The sequence below is a fragment of the Thermobia domestica genome, chromosome 11 (genome assembly GCF_964235325.1).
Source record: "Thermobia domestica chromosome 11, izTheDome1.hap1.1, whole genome shotgun sequence".
Taxonomy (NCBI): Eukaryota; Metazoa; Arthropoda; class Insecta; order Zygentoma; family Lepismatidae; genus Thermobia; species Thermobia domestica.
The window spans coordinates 168184219-168206970 of record NC_137464.1 but is presented as its reverse complement, the minus strand read 5'-3'; the positions used below and the strand labels follow the sequence as shown (position 1 = coordinate 168206970).

Sequence of the window (22752 nt, the reverse complement as noted above, 5' to 3'; positions counted from 1 at the left end):
TTTAACGAGGTAATTTGTGGACATTTATGCATTACAGTGTTAAAAATGTTTACAGATGGGTATAGTTTTTCAGAAATTATTAGCCAGTTGAATAGGAATAAGGATATTTGGAGAAGTTATATTTAAGTTTTTATGGGTTTAATTTATGGGCTTAATTCATAAAACGATTATAAATATTTTTTATAATAAATATGGATAAGATAGAATCATATGAATTACAATCCTTTAAACCTAATCAAAAAACAATCGAGAATTTAAATAAGCCAAACAGGTCTATTGAATTTGATATTGACGTGGGTGATGGCTTTATACATCCTTATTATGCTGATATTTATGTAACGTTTGAAATTAGAGGTAGAGATGGTGATGGAGAATATACTACTGGTCAAAATATTAGACTTATTAATAATTTCTTCCCACATTTGTTTTCTCAAATTCAAGTTAGTAAGCATGGACAGATATTAGATATTATAGATTATCCTGGTTTAACTTCAACAGCTATAAACACATGTACGATTTCAAAACCAGAGGCAAATCACTATGATGAATGTGGATGGGAAGGAATTACGTGGGCAAGAACAGATGAAGAAATAGTGTTTTTGCTAAGACTTTTGCCAGGATTTTGTTCAGATTTTAAAGATATTATGTGGAAAGGAGGATTGAAATATACATTTAAAAGAAGTGGTTCTGATGATAATGCATTTGCTATTTGGAAAACAAAAAAGCAGGATGGAACATATGAGAATGATCAACCGCATCCAGGTAAAATTAAGATTACAAATATGGAGTTAAGAATGCCTATTGTTAATTATGAACCTAACTATGCCACCTTGTTAAGATCAAATATGTTAAAAGAAGGTAAAATTCCTATTTCATTTAACACGTATCAATGTTTACAGAAATCAGTTAGTGGTAAATATTTAGAATTCGATTTAACCACACAATTTAACTCAAGTGAATTTGATATGCCTAATTTTGTGATTGCCTTTTTCCAAACTGATAGAAATGATAATCAAGAAAGAGATTCAAGCTATTTTGATCATTGTAAAGTTCAGAATATCCATTTTCGTAATTCTAGAAATGAATCTTTCCCATTAGAATCTTTAAACTTAGATTTTGCAAAACATAAGTATTTGAAAGTTTATGAAATGTATACGGTATATAAGCGAGCTACAATTGGAAATACTGAGATGTTTTATTATCCTAAGGAATTTTTAGAAAATAGGCCGATGTTCGTAATTAACACAAGCAAGCATAAATCAGTAACTGTAAGTGATAGAACTAATTTGAAACTGACTGTTAATTTTGAAAGCGATGTACCAGATAAAACAATTTGCTATGTTGTTATGATTGGTAAGAAAAATTTAGAGTATGATGTTGAGAAAGAAAAAATAATTGAGAAGATATAAATCAATTATATAATATGTTTATTAGATTAGTTTAGTTTGTAAGTGTTTTTATGATATTATCATAAAAACTTATTTAATAAAATGACTATTCCAGATAACATTCCACGTGAGAATTTAATTGTGTTAATTGAAGATACTATATTAAATCTTGAGAAGTTATTAATGAAAAACAAAAGAAAGTTTAAGAGAATAAAATGTGTTTATATAACTCTTATTACGTTATCAATTCTATTATCAGCTTCTACAGGGTTCATCAATGTATTTATTCCTGTTACAGTGTATTCAATTATTACAACTGCATTTGCTTTGGCTTCTGCTGTTATCACTGGCCTATCAACACGGTTTAATATAGCTTCAAAGAAAGAATATTATAAAAATATGGTGAATCGAATTCGGCTGTTTAAAGATGAGCTTAATGTAATTAAGCTCATGAATGGCGAATTAACAGATGAAAATGTAAGAGATATTGTTAACAGAATCAATGACATACTTAACGAAATTCGAGGCTATTAGAAACTGATTTTTAAAAAGTTTTAATATAATAAATACGATGGCGAGTCATATTGAACTTTTAAATAAACTTGGAAGTCTTGAACAAAAACAGGTTATTGGATTAAGAGAATTAGAATTAAATACAGAATATAAGATTGTGAAAATGGAAAAGATTAAAACTAAGTTTGGAAAGAGCATTTTAGTTGAATGTGAAGAGTTTAAGGTATTTCTTCCACCTAGATTTACAAAACACTTAACAGATAAAATGATTGATGAGATCGTTAAAGATGGAATAAAAATCAAATACACTGGTTTAAAAGATAACTATTCAACTGTTGAGTTCTGTATGTGAACCCAAAAAATAATAAAAATGATCAAAAATATGTTGTCAGAAGTAAAAAATGGAGTGAATAGAATGGATCCTCAAAAGAAATTTATACTTACTAATAATTTCAATGTAATTGTGAAAAATGTGCAAACCGAAGTTCAAGTAGTTTTTTATATTAACGGCTGTCTATTCAGCTTGAATTATGATCAGTGGACAGAGTTTAAGAAGTCATTGTTTCCTATAGAGAACGAGGTTAGCAGAAGATTCCATTATCAATATCCGAACTTGTAACAATCAATATACTAATTTGTAAGTATTATGTAATTATGTAGAATTTAGTTAACTTTTATGGTAAAATCATAAAAGTGTTTTGTAATTTTATTTTACTAAATTTAGTGATTTTTATAACTAGATTTAGTGATTTTTTTTGTAACTAGATTTAGTGATAGAATGCATTAGAAGTTATTATGAGTAAGATAGAAGTTATTTGAGATGTGACAGAAGTTATTTGGGAAATAGGGAGTGCGGTAGAAATTATTAGGGGTAGTTTAGAAGTTATTTGGAGGTAGGGGATGCGCTATTGTTATTAGAAGTGCGCTATTATTATTGATGGTGTACTAGATTGTTATTGGAAATGATGAGGTGGCGCAGAATCCCCATCCCACACCTACTCCTATGGAACCCGGAGGTTCAGTGCCGCGTTCACAAAAGCTCTCCACTGACTTCTATCCTTAGCTAATTGCATCCAGTTTCTACTTTGTATTTTTATCTCTGCGAGATCCATCTTAATATTGTCCTCCCATCTGCGCCTAGGTCTTCCTAATGGTCGTTTTCCTATGGATCTACCAGTCAAGACTTTGAAAGCGTTTCTACTTTCTTCCATTCTAGCTACATGAGCTGCCCACCTAAGCCTCCTAGACTTGACGACCCTAACAATGTTGGGTAAACCGTTAAACTATGTAGTTCCTCGTTATGAAGCTTCCGCCATTCCCCATTCTCGTTCCTCTTGGGTCCGAATATTCTTCTCAGGATCCTGTTCTCAAATACTTTCAGTCTATGTTCTTCCCTCAAAGTAAGCGACCATGTTTCACAACCATACAGAACAACAGGCATGATTATCGTTTTATATATTTTAAGCTTCAAATTCCTCGACAGAATTCGCGACGACAAGAGATTTTGTACCGAATAGTAACACGAATTCCCTGCTTTTAGTCGACATTTAATTTCTTCGTGAATATGATTTTCGTCTGTTAATATTGATCCTAAATATTTGAAAATATCCACTTTATCAAAAGCATTATTTAATATTTTAACGCCTCCACAATTTGCCGTCTTACGGTCCCGACGCACTTCCATGTATTTAGTTTTCTTTGCATTTACTTCTAAACCCATGTCCCTGCAAGCGTTTAATAAGATCTCTGCATTTATTTCTACTGTTCCCCTATCATCCCCTATTAAATTTACATCATCAGCATATGCCATAACCTGGTGAATGCCGTTCAACTCTAGGCCCTGGTTGCTATCTTTGATTTTCCTTATGGCGTATTCCAGCACAAAGTTAAATAATAATGGCGACAACGCATCTCCTTGTTTCAGGCCATTTTCGACGTGGAAGCTCGTGGACAAAAATTTTCCTACCCGGACTTTACTTTGGGATTCACTTAAACATATCTTAATTAATCTAATTAGCTTTCTCGGTATTCCAAGTTCTGTAAGAACGTTGTATAATGTTCCTCTCCTAACCGAATCGTAAGCCTTTCTAAAATCAATAAATAGTTGATGTACCGGGGTATTGTATTCCCACTTCTTTTCGAGTATTTGGCGAATGGTAAATATTTGGTCGATAGTTGATCGATTTCGTCTAAATCCGCACTGATAATCTCCAATAATTTCATCTGCGTATGGGGTCAATCTTGCTAACAGAATATTTGAAAGGATTTTATAGGATGTTGACAGAAGAGAAATGCCTCGATAATTATTACAGTCAGTTTTGTCGCCCTTCTTGTGAATTGGAACAATGATTGATTCTTTCCACTCTTGTGGCAATTCTTCCTTGTTCCATGTTCACTGTGCGCATATTTCAATGGTTTGTTGTTTTAAACTTATATTCCACTTCAGCATGACTCGTGTTCCATATATATTTTTAATACTCAATATGTGTTATCAATATTGGCAAAGTATACGATTTGTGCCAAAACAATGGGTCATAGGATGTTTCGATTGTCATTTACGAACTCAGTATTTCGAAATACATAAAGAACACTTACTTTTTTGCGAAAAAAGTGTTTTCACTATAGCAGTCTATTATTTTGAATATTGTCACACGCTCGGAGAACGTTCGTAACAATTATAAGAGAAATATTCTAGAATTAGTTTAAGCTCTCGACTTTACATTTTTAATTCGATTCGTAATTTTGAATCATTTGTTCTTGCATAAATTTTCAAAATATTCTGAAATTTATTCTCAAGAAACTCATTGAAATATTGACAAATATTGGTTTGGGACCACAAATGTCCTGAAAACTGAAACATTATCAAAGGCACTCTAATCAAATCTTTCAATAATACTCGAATCACATCATATTATACATTTTCTCGTCATATCACAAAACATTTAGAGCTGTCAATCAATCACTATTACTATTTTATATTAGATGTAGTGTATTGGCTAGTCTTTAATGTCTCATTTCAAGGAACTTTCTTTTCATACAGTCCTGTGGACGTTATTTATAGCGCTAAAGAAATGGCTGATTAAAATACTTTGGAGGCTTTCTTTTTCACAGAACCTAAGAAAACACCAAAATGTGTCATGGATTTGTGATAGAACCGAGCCAGTATTTAAACAGATCATCTTCCACAAATCCTGTTGCTTCAATACAAAATGTTTGTCACTTATTTCGATGTATTTTATCTTACTGAAGCTATGGAATTATTTTTGATAAAAAATATTATTAAGTTCACGATGCTGAATATATCACATTATCAGGTTAAACTGACTTAGCTTCTTTAGAACATAATTTGACAAATAATCCATTACTTTTTGAGATTTCCTATGAATTGTTAATCCTTTTAAAACTTGTGCTGTGTAAGGAATACATCGATTCTAGAAGAAGGATTTTCTTAATGTGAGTAAGAATGAATGTAACTTACTTTGGAATTCCTATTTTATTTAATCAAGCCCTGCAACTCATCAAGTGCAGAGTTTTGGAACTTAAATTTTCTCTTACCAAGATGTTTAAGAAAATTAAACATATTATACTATATTAAGATATATGTATATACACATAAGTCAGGTTTGTTCTAAAAGTATATGAAATTGAGTGCCTGAACCCCTCTTGAAAAAAGTTCTATGTACGCCACTGCTTAACATTCATCTATCAGCTCATGGCTATCCACGTCAGAATAACTCCAAACTCATCAACTAATTTTCCCACGATGTGGTAATTGCAATTAATGATACTGAATCTTATTTTGCCGTGGCCGCGGCGGCTCAGTGGTAGAGCGTTCACCTCTGATGTATGGGGTCCTGACTCCATCCCAGCTCGCGCTGAAGTGAACTTTGTGGCGGACAATCACCGAGTGCGTGAGATTCCACGGGGTTCTTCCGTTTGCTCCCACTTTCTTCATTCCACCATATCATTTATGTGTCCTCATCACCCTCTCCTTTAGCCTATACGGCATAATCGTCGGACGTAAAACTCAAAGATTTTATTTTCATTTCCTTTCACCTGAACCTTACATCAATTATCGGTTGTTTCTCAAGGAATAGAAAATCAAGTTTACGGACTTCGGTTACAAAATCAAGTTAACTTATGAAAGTCTTATTTTCGAAGAAATGATTTGATAGAAAATTTGTTAGTTAGATAGAAAATTTGTTTAACAGTTTCAAACAAGTTTATGAGTTAATCATAATTTTAGGATACATTTCAATAAGCATACTCAGTGGCGTATTTAGGGGGTGGCTATCGGGCTCAAGCCCCCCGAAATTAATTTGTTATATGCACAATTTCATTAAAATTTATCGGCACAGTAAAGGAAAAATATAAGCTTATTCACGTGTTGCGCATAGCCCCTCCCGAAACAAAATCCTAAATACGCCACTGACCATATTGTTGCCTTATTAGCGTCGTAAAGAAGAGCTCCATGAGAGTTTATTCAGTATCAGTCTCACCTTAGTAAGTGGAGTAGAACCCATCACATCAATTTTTAGGTTTACCAAATAGTTCATTTTTTCAATTTTCTCGAAAATTACGCATCAGTTTTTACATTGACGCATAGTGTTTTGTTCTATTTAATTAAATCTTTGCTTCATATACATCTAACTTAGGATAATTTTCTCGTTATACGCTAATCATATTGTAGAAATTATTCACCTTTGTATACTGCGTAAACCTACGGTGTCTATGTTAAAATATTGGTTTGAAGTATTTTATTGTTTGATTTTATTTCAAGGAAATATAGAATAAAGAACAGGTAACATTAGAACCTATTGCAATATATCTTTGCAATATTGCATTCGTGTTCCAATATTGCAACCTTTCCTGCTACAAAAATACTATGAAATTAACACAGTACTATAGCGTATAAACAAATTTCACTTTGGCTAACCTAACCTACATAAACTTAATCTACACTAACAAATCAAACATAACTTATAAAAACACAACCCAACATAAACTAACATAGCAATATTTCGGGTGTTTCTAATTCCAAAAATTTGTGTTGGGGTACACTTGTACCTCTCAGGCCGGTTTTTAACCTCCCCGGCGCCCTAGGCACTTTAAATTCTTACGCCCTTCCCCTACGCTATTTCCGGAGCACTCTCTCCTTCAGTTATTACCTTGCCAGTTTTGGTCCAGGAGGAATTTTTCATTAATTCTCTCACTTTTTGGGTTTATTTGTTTTTACACTTTGGAGAGTCTTCCTATTATCCACCACCTATGGACCCACCGTGTCTCGGACTAGCAACCGGCAGTCGTAAGAATAGAATAGTGGCATGGTTTGATAGTATATTATAATTTTGTTTTCTTTTCTTTTTTATTCTTTAATTATGTTGACGTTCAGTTTATCACATGAATGACAAGCTAGTAGTTTTAAAATGGACGGAGCATCATGTCTCTTGTAAAATATTATAATTAAAAATGCACAAGGAATGATTTTCACAGACTCGGCTTTTGCCTGATAATAGCAGAAAGTACGTATGTTTTAAATATTAGTACAGTTAATAGTTTGTTTTCATCCCCCAGGTATCCCCAGACACTGTTCTTAGGTATTGTTATTTATTTTCAATTAACAAAAGTAAACTTATAGGTATCACATTTACATTAGCAGCCGACATCTAGTTTGTTTATAACCAAGTAGCTCAACCGGACCGGAAATGACGTTTTGTGCACCAGCGTATTTTATTTTTCTCTTTTTTAGCCCTCCAATTTTTTGCGCCCTAGGCATGTGCCTAAGCGGAAAAGCGGCCCTGGTAGCTCTGTTGGGAATCCAGAGTTAAAAAATATTGTGGATGTCCAATAGTTAATATAATACATAATATAGAAATGGTATCAAAAAACAATATAATTATTGATTATATATGAAAAATATTGTACTACTATAAATTGTTCTTTTGTAAACTTTGGTTCTCGATCCTCGTTTATCGTTCAGAAGGCTATTTGGCAACTTCTAAGGACCCTTCTGGATTCGCTAGTGTCGTCAAATCTATAAATATTATAAAGAACCACAAGTTTCGGAAGTTCGAATCTAATAAACTGACTAAAACAAACAGGAAAATTAAGCTTCTTAGCTTTGAATTTCATTGAGTTTTTCTTTTATTTATTGCTAAAATACGTAAATTTAATAAGAGTTCAGTAAAAATGTTCGAAAATTTACAGAAATTATCATGAATTGACGTTACACTCTCCGAAATAAGAATACCATAATATGACAGCTAGAATGTAAATCATAGTTAGAAGAAATTGGAAAACATTCTGGACAGTACTCGTTACAATAAAGTAAAATTATAGCTCTAATCTCTTTAGTGTTAGGCGGAAACTATACCACTAAGATTTCAGATTTGGACGAGCTTAGGTTGAGCATTGCTGATGTCTGTTGCCTTAATTAAAAAATGTCCGGTAATTATTTTACTGTTACCTGGATATTTTTGCAGAAGAATGAACAACAGGTGAATGTGGTAGTTGGATGGTAGTGTCAAATTGTAAATGGAATATTTAAAATCGATATCTAATCATTTCAGCAATTTAATTTTCTAGGATTTCAACATATTTCACATCCATAGGCGCCGACTTGAAGAAAATATTGGGGGGAGGGCAAACAATAAATAAATATATAATCATATTCAGCTGTTTTCTATCAACTGGTTTATAAAGGACCCCTTCCCCCTAATCTCGGTCCGCTGTATCCGCTCCTCTTCCAAATTCATGAGCGAAGCCAAATTTGTCTAAAAGCATTAAAACAAATTCAAGTTCAAATTCTGGGAACTTCGCAGCACCACACTGATCTTCACTTGTTATATCAGTGTTGCCATAGTGTTGGTTGAAGCTTCAGTGCTATATTAAACACCGTTTTGAAAACAGCGCTTTCTATCGAATAAGAAGGCTGTTCCTAATATTGGATTAAAGGCAAGACGAAATTTACGACAGAAATTCTTGCTCCTGTTTGTTAATTCTCCCTCAACTCTATTATATTGGGGGGATGACCCCACCTTTAAATATTGAGGGGCGAAAAGGGCCCTACCTCCCAAACTCGGCGCCTATGTTCACATTTGATAATGTCTAGACAATTAATAATAACTAAATACTTTGCACTACAGTAATAGATAATATATGAATTGAATCTTACGTATACTGTTCCATAAAGCAGCAACGTACTGGATATGAACTGCAAAACCAAAATGGGGCCTGCAAAAAATATACATTCATATATTATTTTATTGTATCATATACACCGAATGCTTAATAACAATAATACTTAAATTTAAGTTATAAAATATTCCACTCTTTGTCTTTAAAAAAACCCATCAAAAGTAGCTGTTGAGTGTACTACAATTTAAACAATCATCATTACAATTATATTTTAGGGGGCGCGGTGGTTCAGTGGTAGAGCGTTTACCTCCGGTGCTTGGGGTCCCTAGTTCGATCCCAGCTCGCGCCGTGTGGACTTTGTGGTGGACAAACACCGTGCTCGTGGGTTTTCTTGGGGTTCTCCCGTTTCCTCCCACTTTCTTCATTTCACTCATTTCCCATTATCACCGTTTCCTTTAGACTAACCGGCATACCCGTGGGACGTTAAACTTAAAGAGAGAGAATTATATTTTACCTTCACTGGCAGATGATTGCTAGAAATGAATAGGCTTTCATGTTCTAAAGTTTTCTTGATGGAACTTTTTAAAGTTCACATGTATTCCGTCGATTACAGTCTGATTTTCCCTCCATCCTTTATCTTTCAGCACTTATCATATCACTGGGAATATAACTTCATGTTAAATAATCTTTTTCTCTTCCGTTTGCTACCTCTGTTAACAGAATAGGGCAGCGTATGCCTATGTTTATGGTCATTTCCGATAACAGTAACAAACCCTCACAAGATACAATCCTGACTGTGGTTGTTTTGTTAGGCCGATCTGTAAAACAATATCTCCGAAACTGACTGTCTAAAAAATGTCGTCATGATTGAAGATGTCTCTCAACTCCATGCTTTGTTAGCTTACGAGATAATATCTGCAAATAAATTGCCAGTATCTGAGCTTAAGGGATTGATTCACTTTGAGTAACATTCTTTTATCACACAGGTACTCTTCAACGTAAGAGAACTTTTCATATAACTTCTTCAAATTGCATAATATACAGGGTGGTCCATAAGTCTTAGTACAGTGGATTATTTTGGAAGCAAACATGAAGAAAGCAATTCTGCCTAGCTTCGAGCGGACTTGAGTAAAGGAGCTACCGATTGATAGGCCGCCGAGGCCCTGTGGAGTGGCCAGCCCGGTCGCCAGACCTCACTCTCTTGCATTTTTTAATGGGGACACTTAAAACATCTGGTGTATCAGGAGAAGATTCGGGATGTTGCACACCTACAGGGACGTATTCAGGACGCCTGTGAAAGTATCACCCCCGCTGTGTTGTTACGGGTTCAGGAGGACTGGATTAAGAGACTAGGGTTGTGTGTTGCAATAGACGGGTAACATGTGGAGCATATCCTGTACGTGGAACTTTAAGGCGTCATAATTTGGAACGGAACATGATAACGCATTTTTGCTTGCGGGACTGCATTCCCCTGCAAAATACTGTGTTAATTGATGTGCCACATGCCTACCTTCCCACTTGAAAAAATAACCAGAATTCAAGATGGCCGTCATTCACTACGCATGCATCAATTGGTAGCTCTTTTACCAAAGCCCTCTCTCCGCTAGTCAGATTTGCTTTAATCATGATTGTTTTCAAAATAATCCACTGTACTAAGACTTATGGAGCACCCTGTACATAATAGATTATGATTTCTTGGGTAATTGTTTCATTTTTTTTTGTTTTTTTTTTCAAGTTTGTGTTCCACCTTCCTATCATTGAGCTTACAAACTGTATAACTGATTCAGCGCGTTATGAGCAAACTGGCAGGGATGTATGCCATAAAAATACAATTGAATCTAACCTATAGAACACATCCCAATCACGTTCTTGAAGCTAGTATAATTCGAAAAAATACAGGATGAGGTAAAAGTCTGAGTACACTCTTGGTATTTCAAAACTGTTAGGGTTATTGTGATAATAACTTCGATATTCGTAGCAGGGATGAGACCGTACCCTACCGTATTGTGTAGTACCTTCAAGAGATCCAATGTGAAGTCCATCATCTTCAAGTCAAATGAAAGCGTTAAATGAAAAGATAAGTCATCTATACTTCACAGGTAGCTTTTCACTACGAATACAAATGTGAAATCATTTTCAAGCAAACTTCTTTCATGTGAAACTAATTTAATGTCAAAGTGATAAAGCACAGTGTTGTAAGGATCTGTTATTTTGTCTTTAAGGTAATTCGACAGCCACTGCTGTAACAGCAACGTATTGAAATTTTGTTAAGCAGTAGGTGCTGCAGTTGAGTTCAATCCACTAAATAACGAAAGAGGAAATGCTAGGAGGTAAAATTTGCCCAGTGCGCTCCGAAGTGCAAAAGGAATCCACAATTCCTCCATCGACAGATTTTGTGTAGTGAATTTATCTGGAACATCCGTAATAAAGCAGAAACCAAAAGAGAGAGAGCAAAGAAAGATACTTTGCATGAAGCAACTATAAGGAGAGGGACATCGTTTTACGTATTAAATAATAACACCCTGTGAACAGTGTTCCCATCCCAGTATAAAGTTATTTTTTTTTTCAAATGGCACTACGTCAGATTATTACATATTCCAAATCAACATGTTAAATGAAAGCTTAAAATATCACACCTATTTTCCAGTGGTGCACACCAAGGATGTTATAATATCACAATCACCCAAAGTTTGGAAGCTTCTGTCGCAAATACAGCACAATAGAGATGGTCAAGACAATGCACATCGCAAGTACCAGAGCTTTGGATACTATGATCATGGTATGACTTGGTTTGAATGAATAGGAACTAAGTTACAAACACTAGAAAATTTGAACATTTTTGAAGGGCTTTATATCAAAAACTCTTAGGCAAGTATCATATTTAATTATTTATGTGGCTTGTAATTAGCAAACAAATCATTTTTTCGTTTACAGCACTTCGATATTTTAAACTGTTCCGAAGATATGATAAACACTGTTCAAGTTCACAACACTGTTGAAAATGGGGTATTTCTGGAAACTATTTAAACTGACTGTTGTTTTCCTTCTCTTTTATAGTACTGCAGGAATAACTTTTAATAAGTGTAATTACAACATGTCCTCGCAATCACATGTTCTAAGCAGTGTTGTAAACTTCAGCAATGTTTATCAAATCTACGGTACGGTTTGAGATATCGAGGTGCTGTAAACGGCAAAATAATTTACAACATCCATTGTAAACCACACAAGTAACTAGAAATAATACATATTTAAGGATTTGTTTTAAATAAATCCCTTCGAAAAAATTCAAATTTTCAAGCCCTTGTAACTTCGTTGCTATTCATTTAAAACAAGTGATACCATGACAATAGTATTCAACGTTAAGGCACTTCCGATGCGCATTGTCTTGTCCATATCCGTTGTGCTGTATGTGTGATAGAGGTTTCCAAACTTTGGATGTTTGTGATAATATAACATCCTTAGTTCACAACACTGGAAAATAGATGTGGTATTTTAAGTTTTTGTTTAATAAACTGATTTGAAATATGTAATAATCTGACGTAGTGCCATTTGAAAACATATAACTTTATACCGAAATGGCAACACTGTTCACTATGTAGTGTTGTTTAATACGCAAAAAGATGTCCCTCTCCTTATAGTTGCCTCATGCAAAGTTTCGCTTTCCTCTCTCTTCTGGTTTCTCCATTATCTCGGGTGTTCCAAATCAATTGTCCACTCTGCATATATATATATATATATATATATATATATATATATATATATATATATATATATATATATATATATATATATATATATATATATATGTACAGGATGGTAGAAACTATTTGAACAAACTTCGGGAGTTGATTTCCGACAAAGAAACCAGCAAAAATGTCCTGTGAGACTTTAGTCAGTGAGAGATAGTTGAAATATAAGGTGCCGAAAGCCTGGAAAAATGAACTTCTGATGGCTGTAATTAAAAAAACACGCAATGTACGAAGTACGGTTAAAACATGACACTAAAAGTCATATCTGTTCGATTAAAAATGTATGTGTGCGAGGGATTCCAGAAAGGAACATAGGGATTCCTTGCCAGGTTATTGAGAATCGCTATGTTGTTGTGGGGAATCCCGAAGTCCTCTGAAATAAATGCATAGGGATCCAAATAACATCATTATTTTGTACTTTTGAATACATAATTCACAGCTTCTTATCATACACAGAAGACCACAAAACAAATTATTTACTGGCAACATAAATTAAAGAAAAATTAAGTGAAATATAAAATAAATGTTTTACAATGAACATTACTCACAAAGAAAATATGTTAGAAGGGACAAAATTATTACTTACAACTTTAAGAAGACTCCTGCCTGAGGTTTTTGATATAATTCTGCAGAGTTACTACTAATTTTGGACAAAATGCATGTTAAAAATTGTAAGAGGAAACATACTTTGGATAGATTGAGAAAGAGATGGTAGAATAACTTCTAGTAATGTTTGACTCAGATGACTAATAAATACTCATATGCTGGCTGGAATGGATATACACAGAAATAGGATACTTTGATAGTCACTAAATTAACACTAAAACTAACAATAAAATTATTTTTGTACTGACAATATGAATATAATTAATTATGAAGTGAAATTTGTGTGTAAAGTATTGAGAAAAAATTATGGTGATGATGGCGTCATAGTGTGATATTTTACTTATGAAGAGCTAACTGCTAAACTTCTCTTATTCTTTACCCAATTAAGTGGTTATTCAATCGTGTGGCGGAGTAAGGTACTTAATTAATTTAAATAAAATATAGATAATCTTACCTATTTTAGGAACATACTGGAATGAATCATATTGATAGGACAATAAAATAATTATCTGCAAAAGAAGAAATTTAAAAAAAATCAGAAATGAAAACTGAATTATATTTTAATATACGATATACAGTATATTAGAATGAAATTATACAACTATGGACTTATCTTAATGATCTCAACTATTCAATTATATACATGCATGTCTCTTTTTTTATACATTACACTCATTTGTATAGCAAATGTGTTAACAATTTTCGACGTCACACTGTGTAAAACGATTATTAGATTAATGGTATCTTAAAACACCCGTCACCGTTATTTTCGTTCAGTGAGAAAGTAAGTATTGAGCGATTTTGTTAATTGTCAATATTACTTTATGCTGAAGAAGAAATGTTTCGCGTATCTTTATAATGTATGCTACGAACGAGGGTTGTCATAGCATAAAGTTATGGTTTTAGAATGAGTGACTTGATTCTTCGCCATTACATCCAATTTATTTACTTTGAGTACAAGAATAGAACCTTTATAAACAGTTTTCATTTCATTACAATAATTTCTCCATTATTAATAATGACATATCAGTAGATGAAATTGGCTTGGGTGTCTTACAATGAGTTAAGTTGGTTTGTAGTACTGTATGTGTGAGCTTTTCCTGGAAGAGCAAGTATTAAGATTTGGGACCTCAACAAAAGACAGATTCTACGAAAATATGAAACACGACATTTAGACTCTTTCGCTGTCACCCTGATTCCAGAATCCCAACACAATGTGCCACTTACACTTTTGAAACATTTATCCTTTATTTTGCATTACCCGTCATAATGCGAAGTGCATATCTGATTTTGGAGGCTTGTTTGTCAAATGAAAAAAAAATGCAGAAAAATGACGCCATTTGGCATCAGTTGCACATGATACAGTCTTTGAAGTATGATATGTCACTTCACGCCAAATAGTTTCACGAGCATCTATTGTTTACTAGTAGTGTCATATTAATTTGTTATATATTTTATGTATTTGATTGATTTATTTATCTAACACTCTTTTAACACTAACTAAACTAATTTTCTAACCTATTAGTATACCAAACGCTACGCTGGAAAACTAACATCAGAAAGTGAGCATATACAGCACCAGTATCATAATTGTTGTTCCTACAGTTCAACTGAATTTCGCACTAGGTATTCAAAAATGCACACTACAGAAAATGACCAGGCCAACACTGTGTGCCACCAGAGTATAAAAGCTCTATACCTGCGTACTACTTTAGAGAGAATGTCTACAATGTGAATTATACACAGCAATATGTATGAATGACGCTATATGGCGTCAAGTGACAGCCTGACATACTAAAATATAATACAAAATTTACTATTTTTAAAATTGTTTTTGATAATGTGAGAAAGTTGACAATGAAATGCAACTTACCACAATCATAGATAATGCTATATATAGTGGAAGAAGATAAAATTGTACATTGTTGGTCGGCGACATGTCACATTGCCACTCTTTAATAATACTACATATAGTGCCAGAATGATATGGAATGACACGTATGACAGAATAACCATACCAGCGTTCCAAAGTAATTTCGGCATTTTTTGTAATGGATGATGTATAAACGTATATTTATGATACTAATAATTACTCAATATATGTGTTGTATTCGATTTTTACATAGTCCCATAATCCGTTTGTTTCTAAAATTCATTTTTTTTACACACTGTGGAGAAATATTCCGCTGGTAGAAAGTAGTATCTAATATAGTACTCGTTCATATGCTCTCATTTATTTTGACCGTTGTACAAGGTGGCCACAAAGTCCAGTTACCCCCTTCATAAATGCTAATGTAAGTTTTCCGTTACCCCTTGATAAATATTAATGTAAGTTTTCCGTTAAACCATTATAAATACAAATGTAAAGTTTTCCTTTGTTTCAGATTGTGTGAACGATGGCTGATGCACCCAATTACAATATTGAAGAACGTGTTATTGCAAATTGTTCGTGCATGAGAGAAACCACACAGGTAAAGCAATGACAGTTGTGTGTGTAGACTTTCGGACAAGGTTTCAACGAGATTCTTCCGCGAAACAAACGATGGGAATAGAAACTATTAGCCATAGGGAGTGGGAAGGATAAGGAAAGAAGTGGAAGACCGCCCATGCAAACAGAAACAGGTCGTTTCTTAGCGGCGTCCGTGGAGAAATCACCACAATAGTCGACGTGTACGTGATCTGCGAGTACATGAAACAAGCTCCCAAATCGACCTATCCCCTTGCAAGAACTATCGGACGCAGACATGGATCGAAGACTGAAGGCATGCGCGGCACTCCCTTGTCATGAGAGTGACGGTCGAAAGACTGGTCCTTTGGAATCTTATCTGACGCAGACATGGATCGAACAATGGATGCACGTGCAGCACTCCTTTGTCATGAGAATGATGTCAACAGACTGGTATTTTGGAATCTTAATGTTTCGTATCCCAATAAAATTTCTCGAAATCATTGTTGTTTATGTTGTTCACTTCTTTCCGTGTGGTTATTTACGTACATTTAGTGGTTCATGGTACTAGGGGTAACGGGACTTTGTGGCCGTCCTGTTTAGGACTTGTAATGATTTTGGTCCTAGTAACCGTGCTGTTGTAAACATAGAATACATAATTTATGGTTGGCTCCTACTCAAATAAGTTCGCTAATAGCCCAGGAAATGAAAGGGAAAAAATCCATGATTGTCGGGGAAAATTCGAGACAAGCTGAATATTTGCCAGTTGCTAGGACCCAAATAGAGGTGCATTTTCCAAAAGACCCCCTCCCCCTTCAGCCCCCTTTAACAACCAATTTGCAAGCTTTTCGATTATCGCCCATATCTCCGTTATTATTAATCCGATCTTCAAACATTTTTTACAGTATTTTTCCATGAACCATGATCTAAAACAAGTTATTCTTAACAATTTTCGCTACGTCTAATACTTTAAGAGATATTCGTAGAAATGTGTAAAAGTTTACATTTTTATGATTACTTTTTTCGTTTTTTATATTTTAAGTTTAGTGGATTCGATAGTTTGTACAAACGATTCAAAGAAAATTTGTAGAGCGCTTCTTTAGCTTTAAAACGGTGTATATATTAATATACTTAGAGGTATGAGAACATGTAGAAGGGCAACTTAGGAGAGCGAAGTACGTGCTCACATGGTACCGAGAATATTGGTGCCGAACAGCCGCTCCCATCGAACGGTCTGGTCGACTTTAATACAGATATATTAACATAATAGTGGAGTGTTTCGTGTGGTTTGCAACGTAAGAGGTGGTGTTCTGTTATTTCTATCCCGTTTGTGATCAGTACGTCAACCCATGGTTAATTAATATTTTTAGAATTTTTGGTAAGTAAGTATAGATTTTGGAGGTACCTTTACTTAAATGTAACTTTTATGTTAAAATTTCTTATTTATTCAATGTTCAAAGCCTATTTAATTACATCATTTTAGCAAATCTGAGCTCTTGAAAACAGACTTGTTGTTAGAGCTATATAGGTCAAAATAGTACATTTCACAAAATTAAATGTAGTTAGTTTCTTATATTTAAACAGAACTTTGTCAATTAAATTACGTCTCTTCGCCATGAAATTACATTGTTATTATGGAAACTTTGGACTATTTTAATTTATCAAAAGTAATGCGCAGAAAATGTAATGTGTTTTAATTTATCGAGTCAAATATTAAGATTGGATTTTCAACTACATTCTTATTGTAAAAAGGGGCCAGAGTCACTTCTGTGAAATTTCGACAGAACAAACAAACAAACAAACAAACAAAAAACTCAAAAACAGGAAGGATATGTATAATATCGGGTGTTACAAAATAAGTGTTTAAACTCTCAACTACCGTGTAGAGGACATCAAAAGAACAAAAAAGTTTTCTTTAACTTTCGTCGCATGCCATTAGTTTCGAAGATACATCCATGGGAAAGTGAATTCCAGAGGCCTGTATTTGAAAAACTATCCAATGTAGAGAGAGCACCTTAAAAGCTCACAGAGGAAGTCATACCTGCTCTTTATAAAACTACAAGATTCAAAACTCTGCAAGGCGTGCGCTAGGGATGTGCTAAGGTGACTAAAAAGCCACCGATGAAATTCACTGTCGGTTTTAGAGTCCCTTTAGAAAGGCATTGAAGAGTCTTTAAAAGAATACCTAACATATCACTTAGCATCTAGATTACCGTCTCTTTTTATGATGTGTCACTCCGTAAAGACACGAAATCCTCATTGCTGAAGATATTCCAAAGTGGTTTGCAAGAAGATATTACACAGGAAAAACTGAGGTGTTGAAACAACACAAAATGACTACCACTTTAGCGTGTTACTTGTGTGTCAATTCAACACCATTTTTTAAATTCGTCGTCCCGTTTAAAGGGTTGTGTCCTTACTTCGGGTAAGTGCTGCAATGTAGATCTATATATTGTATCTATGGAAATGTAGGTGGTCTAAGGGTTATCAGGTTTATTATTTCCTTATTCATCACATTAATATTAAACATACATGGATTGAAATGATTCCAACAGCAAAAATGAAATGAGAAAAAATAAATAAATAAATAACACAAGCAGGAATAGGTTAATGGCTGGAAGTGAACATTGCTAGTTATTACATAAACACAAATGATGAAAGGAAAAGAAAGTTGCGGGCCGCAGTAAAGAAAATGAACAAATGTAATGAATAGATAAAATGCAGTGCTTTGGACGTCACATCACAAGGTTATGTTAGTTTAGACGAATGAAGTTATCTTCTGTTCCTTTGGCGATTCAGGAATTGGTGAAGACGGAGGAGGCCCTTGTTAATAGGTATTACTGCGCATATGATGGATATATTTGAGATGAAAGTTCATGCGGTCGGTAGATTGTATAGATTTCGGGGTCCAACATGTCACCATATAACTGTAAATGACATAATGTCATGAAGTGTTGGAGAGGGGTGTCAACGAAAGTTGGTGGAGTATCGTTGTCACGGTCGTAGCGGAGTATATCAAGTATCATAGGATGTGGTTGTGCCAAACGTTTGCTGATGTAACGTATACGAAGTTGTTCCAGGTGCATTAATAATGGCGAAAAATCGATCATCCCATAAGGTAAACGTGTTGGATGCGGTATGCTAGGCGTATAGCATGGCGTTCTAGTATAGCAAGTTTTTGATAGAATTTTAGGGGCGCAGATGCCCAGGCTGTATGTCCGTAGAGTAGTAGAAAATGGATCGATCTGGAACAACCTAGGCCAGCATTGGCCAACTCAGGAGCCCCTGGGAAATTGAGCACCTTACACCGTGAACCCACGGTCTTTTACGACCTCCGTTTTAGGGGTGAATTTGTTCCCTTTTATGAGCACTTTTAGGGGGTGTACTCGTTCTCTTTTATGAGCATATTTTTAAGGGTGAACTCGTTCTCTTTTATGAGCATATTTTCCAACCCTTACGAACACATAGAAGATAATACTTAAGACTACGAAACATGGCAAGGGTGAACTAGAACAACTCAGGAGCCCCTGGGAAATTGAGCACCTTACACCGTGAACCCACGGTCTTTTACGACCTCCATTTTAGGGGTGAATTTGTTCTCTTTTATGAGCATATTTTAAGGGGTGAACTCGTTCCCTTTTATGAGCATATTTTCCAACCCCTACGAACACATAGCAGAACATCAGATAACAGATAAGAATATGAAACATAGAAGGGGTGTGTTCATTCTCTTTTATGAGCATATTTTTCAACCCCTATTTGAACACACAGCAGAACATAGCACAGCTAATAAAAGAGTATGGCTCATTTTTCAACCCTTATTTTACCATAACAGAAATATAGCGAAGATTAAACATAGTCCATTTTAGGGGGTGTACTCGATCACTTTTTCCACCCCTAACTGAACATAGCATAGATTTAGATTCGTTCCCTTTTCCTACCCCTACGAACACATAGCAAAGCAAGGGTGAACTCATTCCCCCCTTTTTTCCAACCCTTATTTTAACATAGCAGAACTAGTAAAAGAGTATTGTATATTTTCCAATCCTTATAGGGGGTGTACTCGTTCCAACCCCTATAAACACATAGCAGAACATCAGACTACGTAATATAACAGATTCAACCCTTAATTGAACACAGCGCATCAGACAGAGACTACGAAACATAGTGAACTCGTTTTCATCCCCTATTTTAACATAACGAACATAGCAGAGAATATGAAACATAACAGGGGTGAACTCGTTCTCTTTTATGACCATTTTTTACAACCCTTATTTTTAACTATAAACACAGCAGGGTTAGTAAAAGAGTATGGCTCATATTTCAACCTCTATTTGAACATAGCACATAACACATAGCAGACATAAGACTACGGGGGTGTACTCGTTCTCATTTTTCAACCCCTATTTGAACATAACATACATTCGAACCCTATAGCAAAGAGTCTTTTAAGGAGTGAACTTATTCTAACCTATATTTGAACATAGCAGAGATTATTTAAAGATTACAAAGGAATGCGAACTTCCGTGTTTTGTTATCAATTACATAATAATTTCCGCCATATGTGGATAATTCTCATTACGTCATTCATCCGGATTTTAAAAAACATTGACCAAATTTTCCCTTTAACAAACAATACGGATTTAATAGTATAACTTGTCATTCAACGATAGGATTTAAAAAAAGGAATCCCTGAACGTGATTTGATATCATCTCTATTGCGTAATATTACGTAATGCAATCAATCACAAAGGTATATGTTGATCGCTCGCGGTATAACTTGTCATTCAACGATAGGATTAAAAAAAGGGGGGAATCCCCGACCGTGACTCATCAATATTGCGCAATATAACACAATGCATTCACACAGGTATAAAAGACTGATCGAGATGTTTTTTTGTAATCAGTTCCTTCTTGGTGTTTCAAGTGTAAAGTTCTGACTTTTTTGTGTGGTTTTATTAGTGTGGTTTTGTTTTTAGGTAAGACATCTTATAACAATAATATCATATTATAAAAACTCACTTCAGAATTATTATAGTAACATTGAGTTATTTTTAAAAAAAAACAAAAAAACGAGAAGTTCTTTTTCATCAGTTCCTTGTTAGTGTTTCAGGTGTAAAGTTCAGATTTTTTTTGTGTATGTTTATATTATTAGTGTGGTTTTGTTTTTAGGTAAGACATTTTATAACAATAATATATTATAAAAACTCACTTCAGAATTATTATAGTAACATTGAGTTATTTTTTAAAAAATGGCAACAAAAAAGGTTAAACCAAATACTATCAATTCACCAACTGATATTCTATTTAATAATAATTTGAAAAAAATCATTTTAAAATGTGATACTGTTTTAAATGAGGATAGTGGATGTTTTTTAAATAATAAAAGAAAAGACTGTTTAGTTATATTAAAACAGGGACAAACTAATACATCTTTTAAAGTAAATTTTTCTTTGGCTAAAACTTTTGTAAAACCAGTAGATTTAGAAATATTTAGATTCTTTGTAAATAGTGGTAACGAAATTATTTTACCGAGTACAGATGTGAATTCTATAATTGGAAAACTATTTCATAAAATTTTAGTTGAACAAGAAAACAGAGCAATTAAGAAATCAGGGTGATCTTTATGTTCTGAACCAAACCATCACTTAGAAATTAAAATCAGTAAATATGATCCCCTGTCAGCTTTATCTTTTATAAAATTGCCTCAATGGATTTTATCTAAAAGGAATTGTGTTCTAAATATTCAAAATAACGATAATAGATGTTTATGTACTGCATTATAGCTTCATTGTATCCAGTAAAAGAACATCCACATCGTGTAAATAATTACATACAATATATTAATACTTTATTACCGTTATTTGAGAAAACGAATATAAAATTCCCTGTTGAAGTAGAACACATAAACAAATTTGAACATATGTATAATTCCGTATTTACTAAGGAACAAATTTCTATTAATATATATGGCATTAATTATGATAATGAAACAAAACATATAGATTTATTTAAACATATATTTAAACTCTCATTATTGTTTAATTACAAATTTAAATGGTTTAGTTAGACATCAGTTAGGTACTCATCAAACATTTATTTGTAGACGATGTTTAGTATCTTTTTATAACAAATCAAAATTAGATGAACATCAGAAATTATGTAAAGAACATACTCCAACCAAAATTAACATGCCGAAACAAGGAGATGTTTTAAAATTTCGAAATTGTTATTACAGAATGATGTGATAATAGTTGCAAATTTCGAAAGTTTATTAAAACCTATAAATAAACAAAGTGAATCTCATACAATACAAATTCAGCAACATATACCATGCAGTTTTGGTTATATTGTGTGTTGGAGTAACAAATATATGAAATCAGATCTAGTTATTTATCGAGGAGAAAATGTATCGATGAAGTTTATGTCTGCTATGGAGAATGAATTTAAAAAACATAAACATATTAAATCAACAAAAACCATTCATACCATTAAATAGTTCTCAGTTACAGGAGTTTAATCTATCCACTGAATGCTCTGTTTGCGATAGTAAATATATGAGTAACAATAGAAAAGTTAAACATCATAACCATTTACCTGGTGAATATATTGCCACGGTGTGCAATAATTGCAATTTGCAAATTAAACGTCAAAGTAATTTTATCCCTGTATTTTTCCATAATTTGTCTGCCTATGATGCACATTTATTTGTGAAAGAATTAGGTTGCACACCTGGCAATATTTCTGTAATTGCTGAAAGCATTGAGAAATACATCACATTCTCTAAGCACTTTAATTTTAATTGTAGACCTATCGAGTTACGTTTTGTAGATTATTTAAATTTTTTAAGTACAGTCTCGAAAATTTGGTGTCAAAATTAAAACCTGAGCAATTCCTCTATACAAAGCAATAT

The 22752-nt window shown here is 33.7% G+C and overlaps 1 protein-coding gene across 1 annotated transcript in view; it reads right to left on the bottom strand.

Annotated features, from left to right (window-relative positions):
- Positions 1–22752, bottom strand: part of LOC145663697 (uncharacterized) — a 66920-nt gene that overhangs the window by 34112 nt on the left and 10056 nt on the right. Inside the window, exons 2-3 of the mRNA XM_081729791.1 lie at positions 13848–13902; positions 9076–9134 (exon numbers count right to left, since the gene is read on the bottom strand). Coding sequence (XP_081585917.1) covers positions 9076–9134; positions 13848–13902 — 114 coding nt within the window. The remainder of the gene's footprint in view (positions 1–9075; positions 9135–13847; positions 13903–22752) is intronic.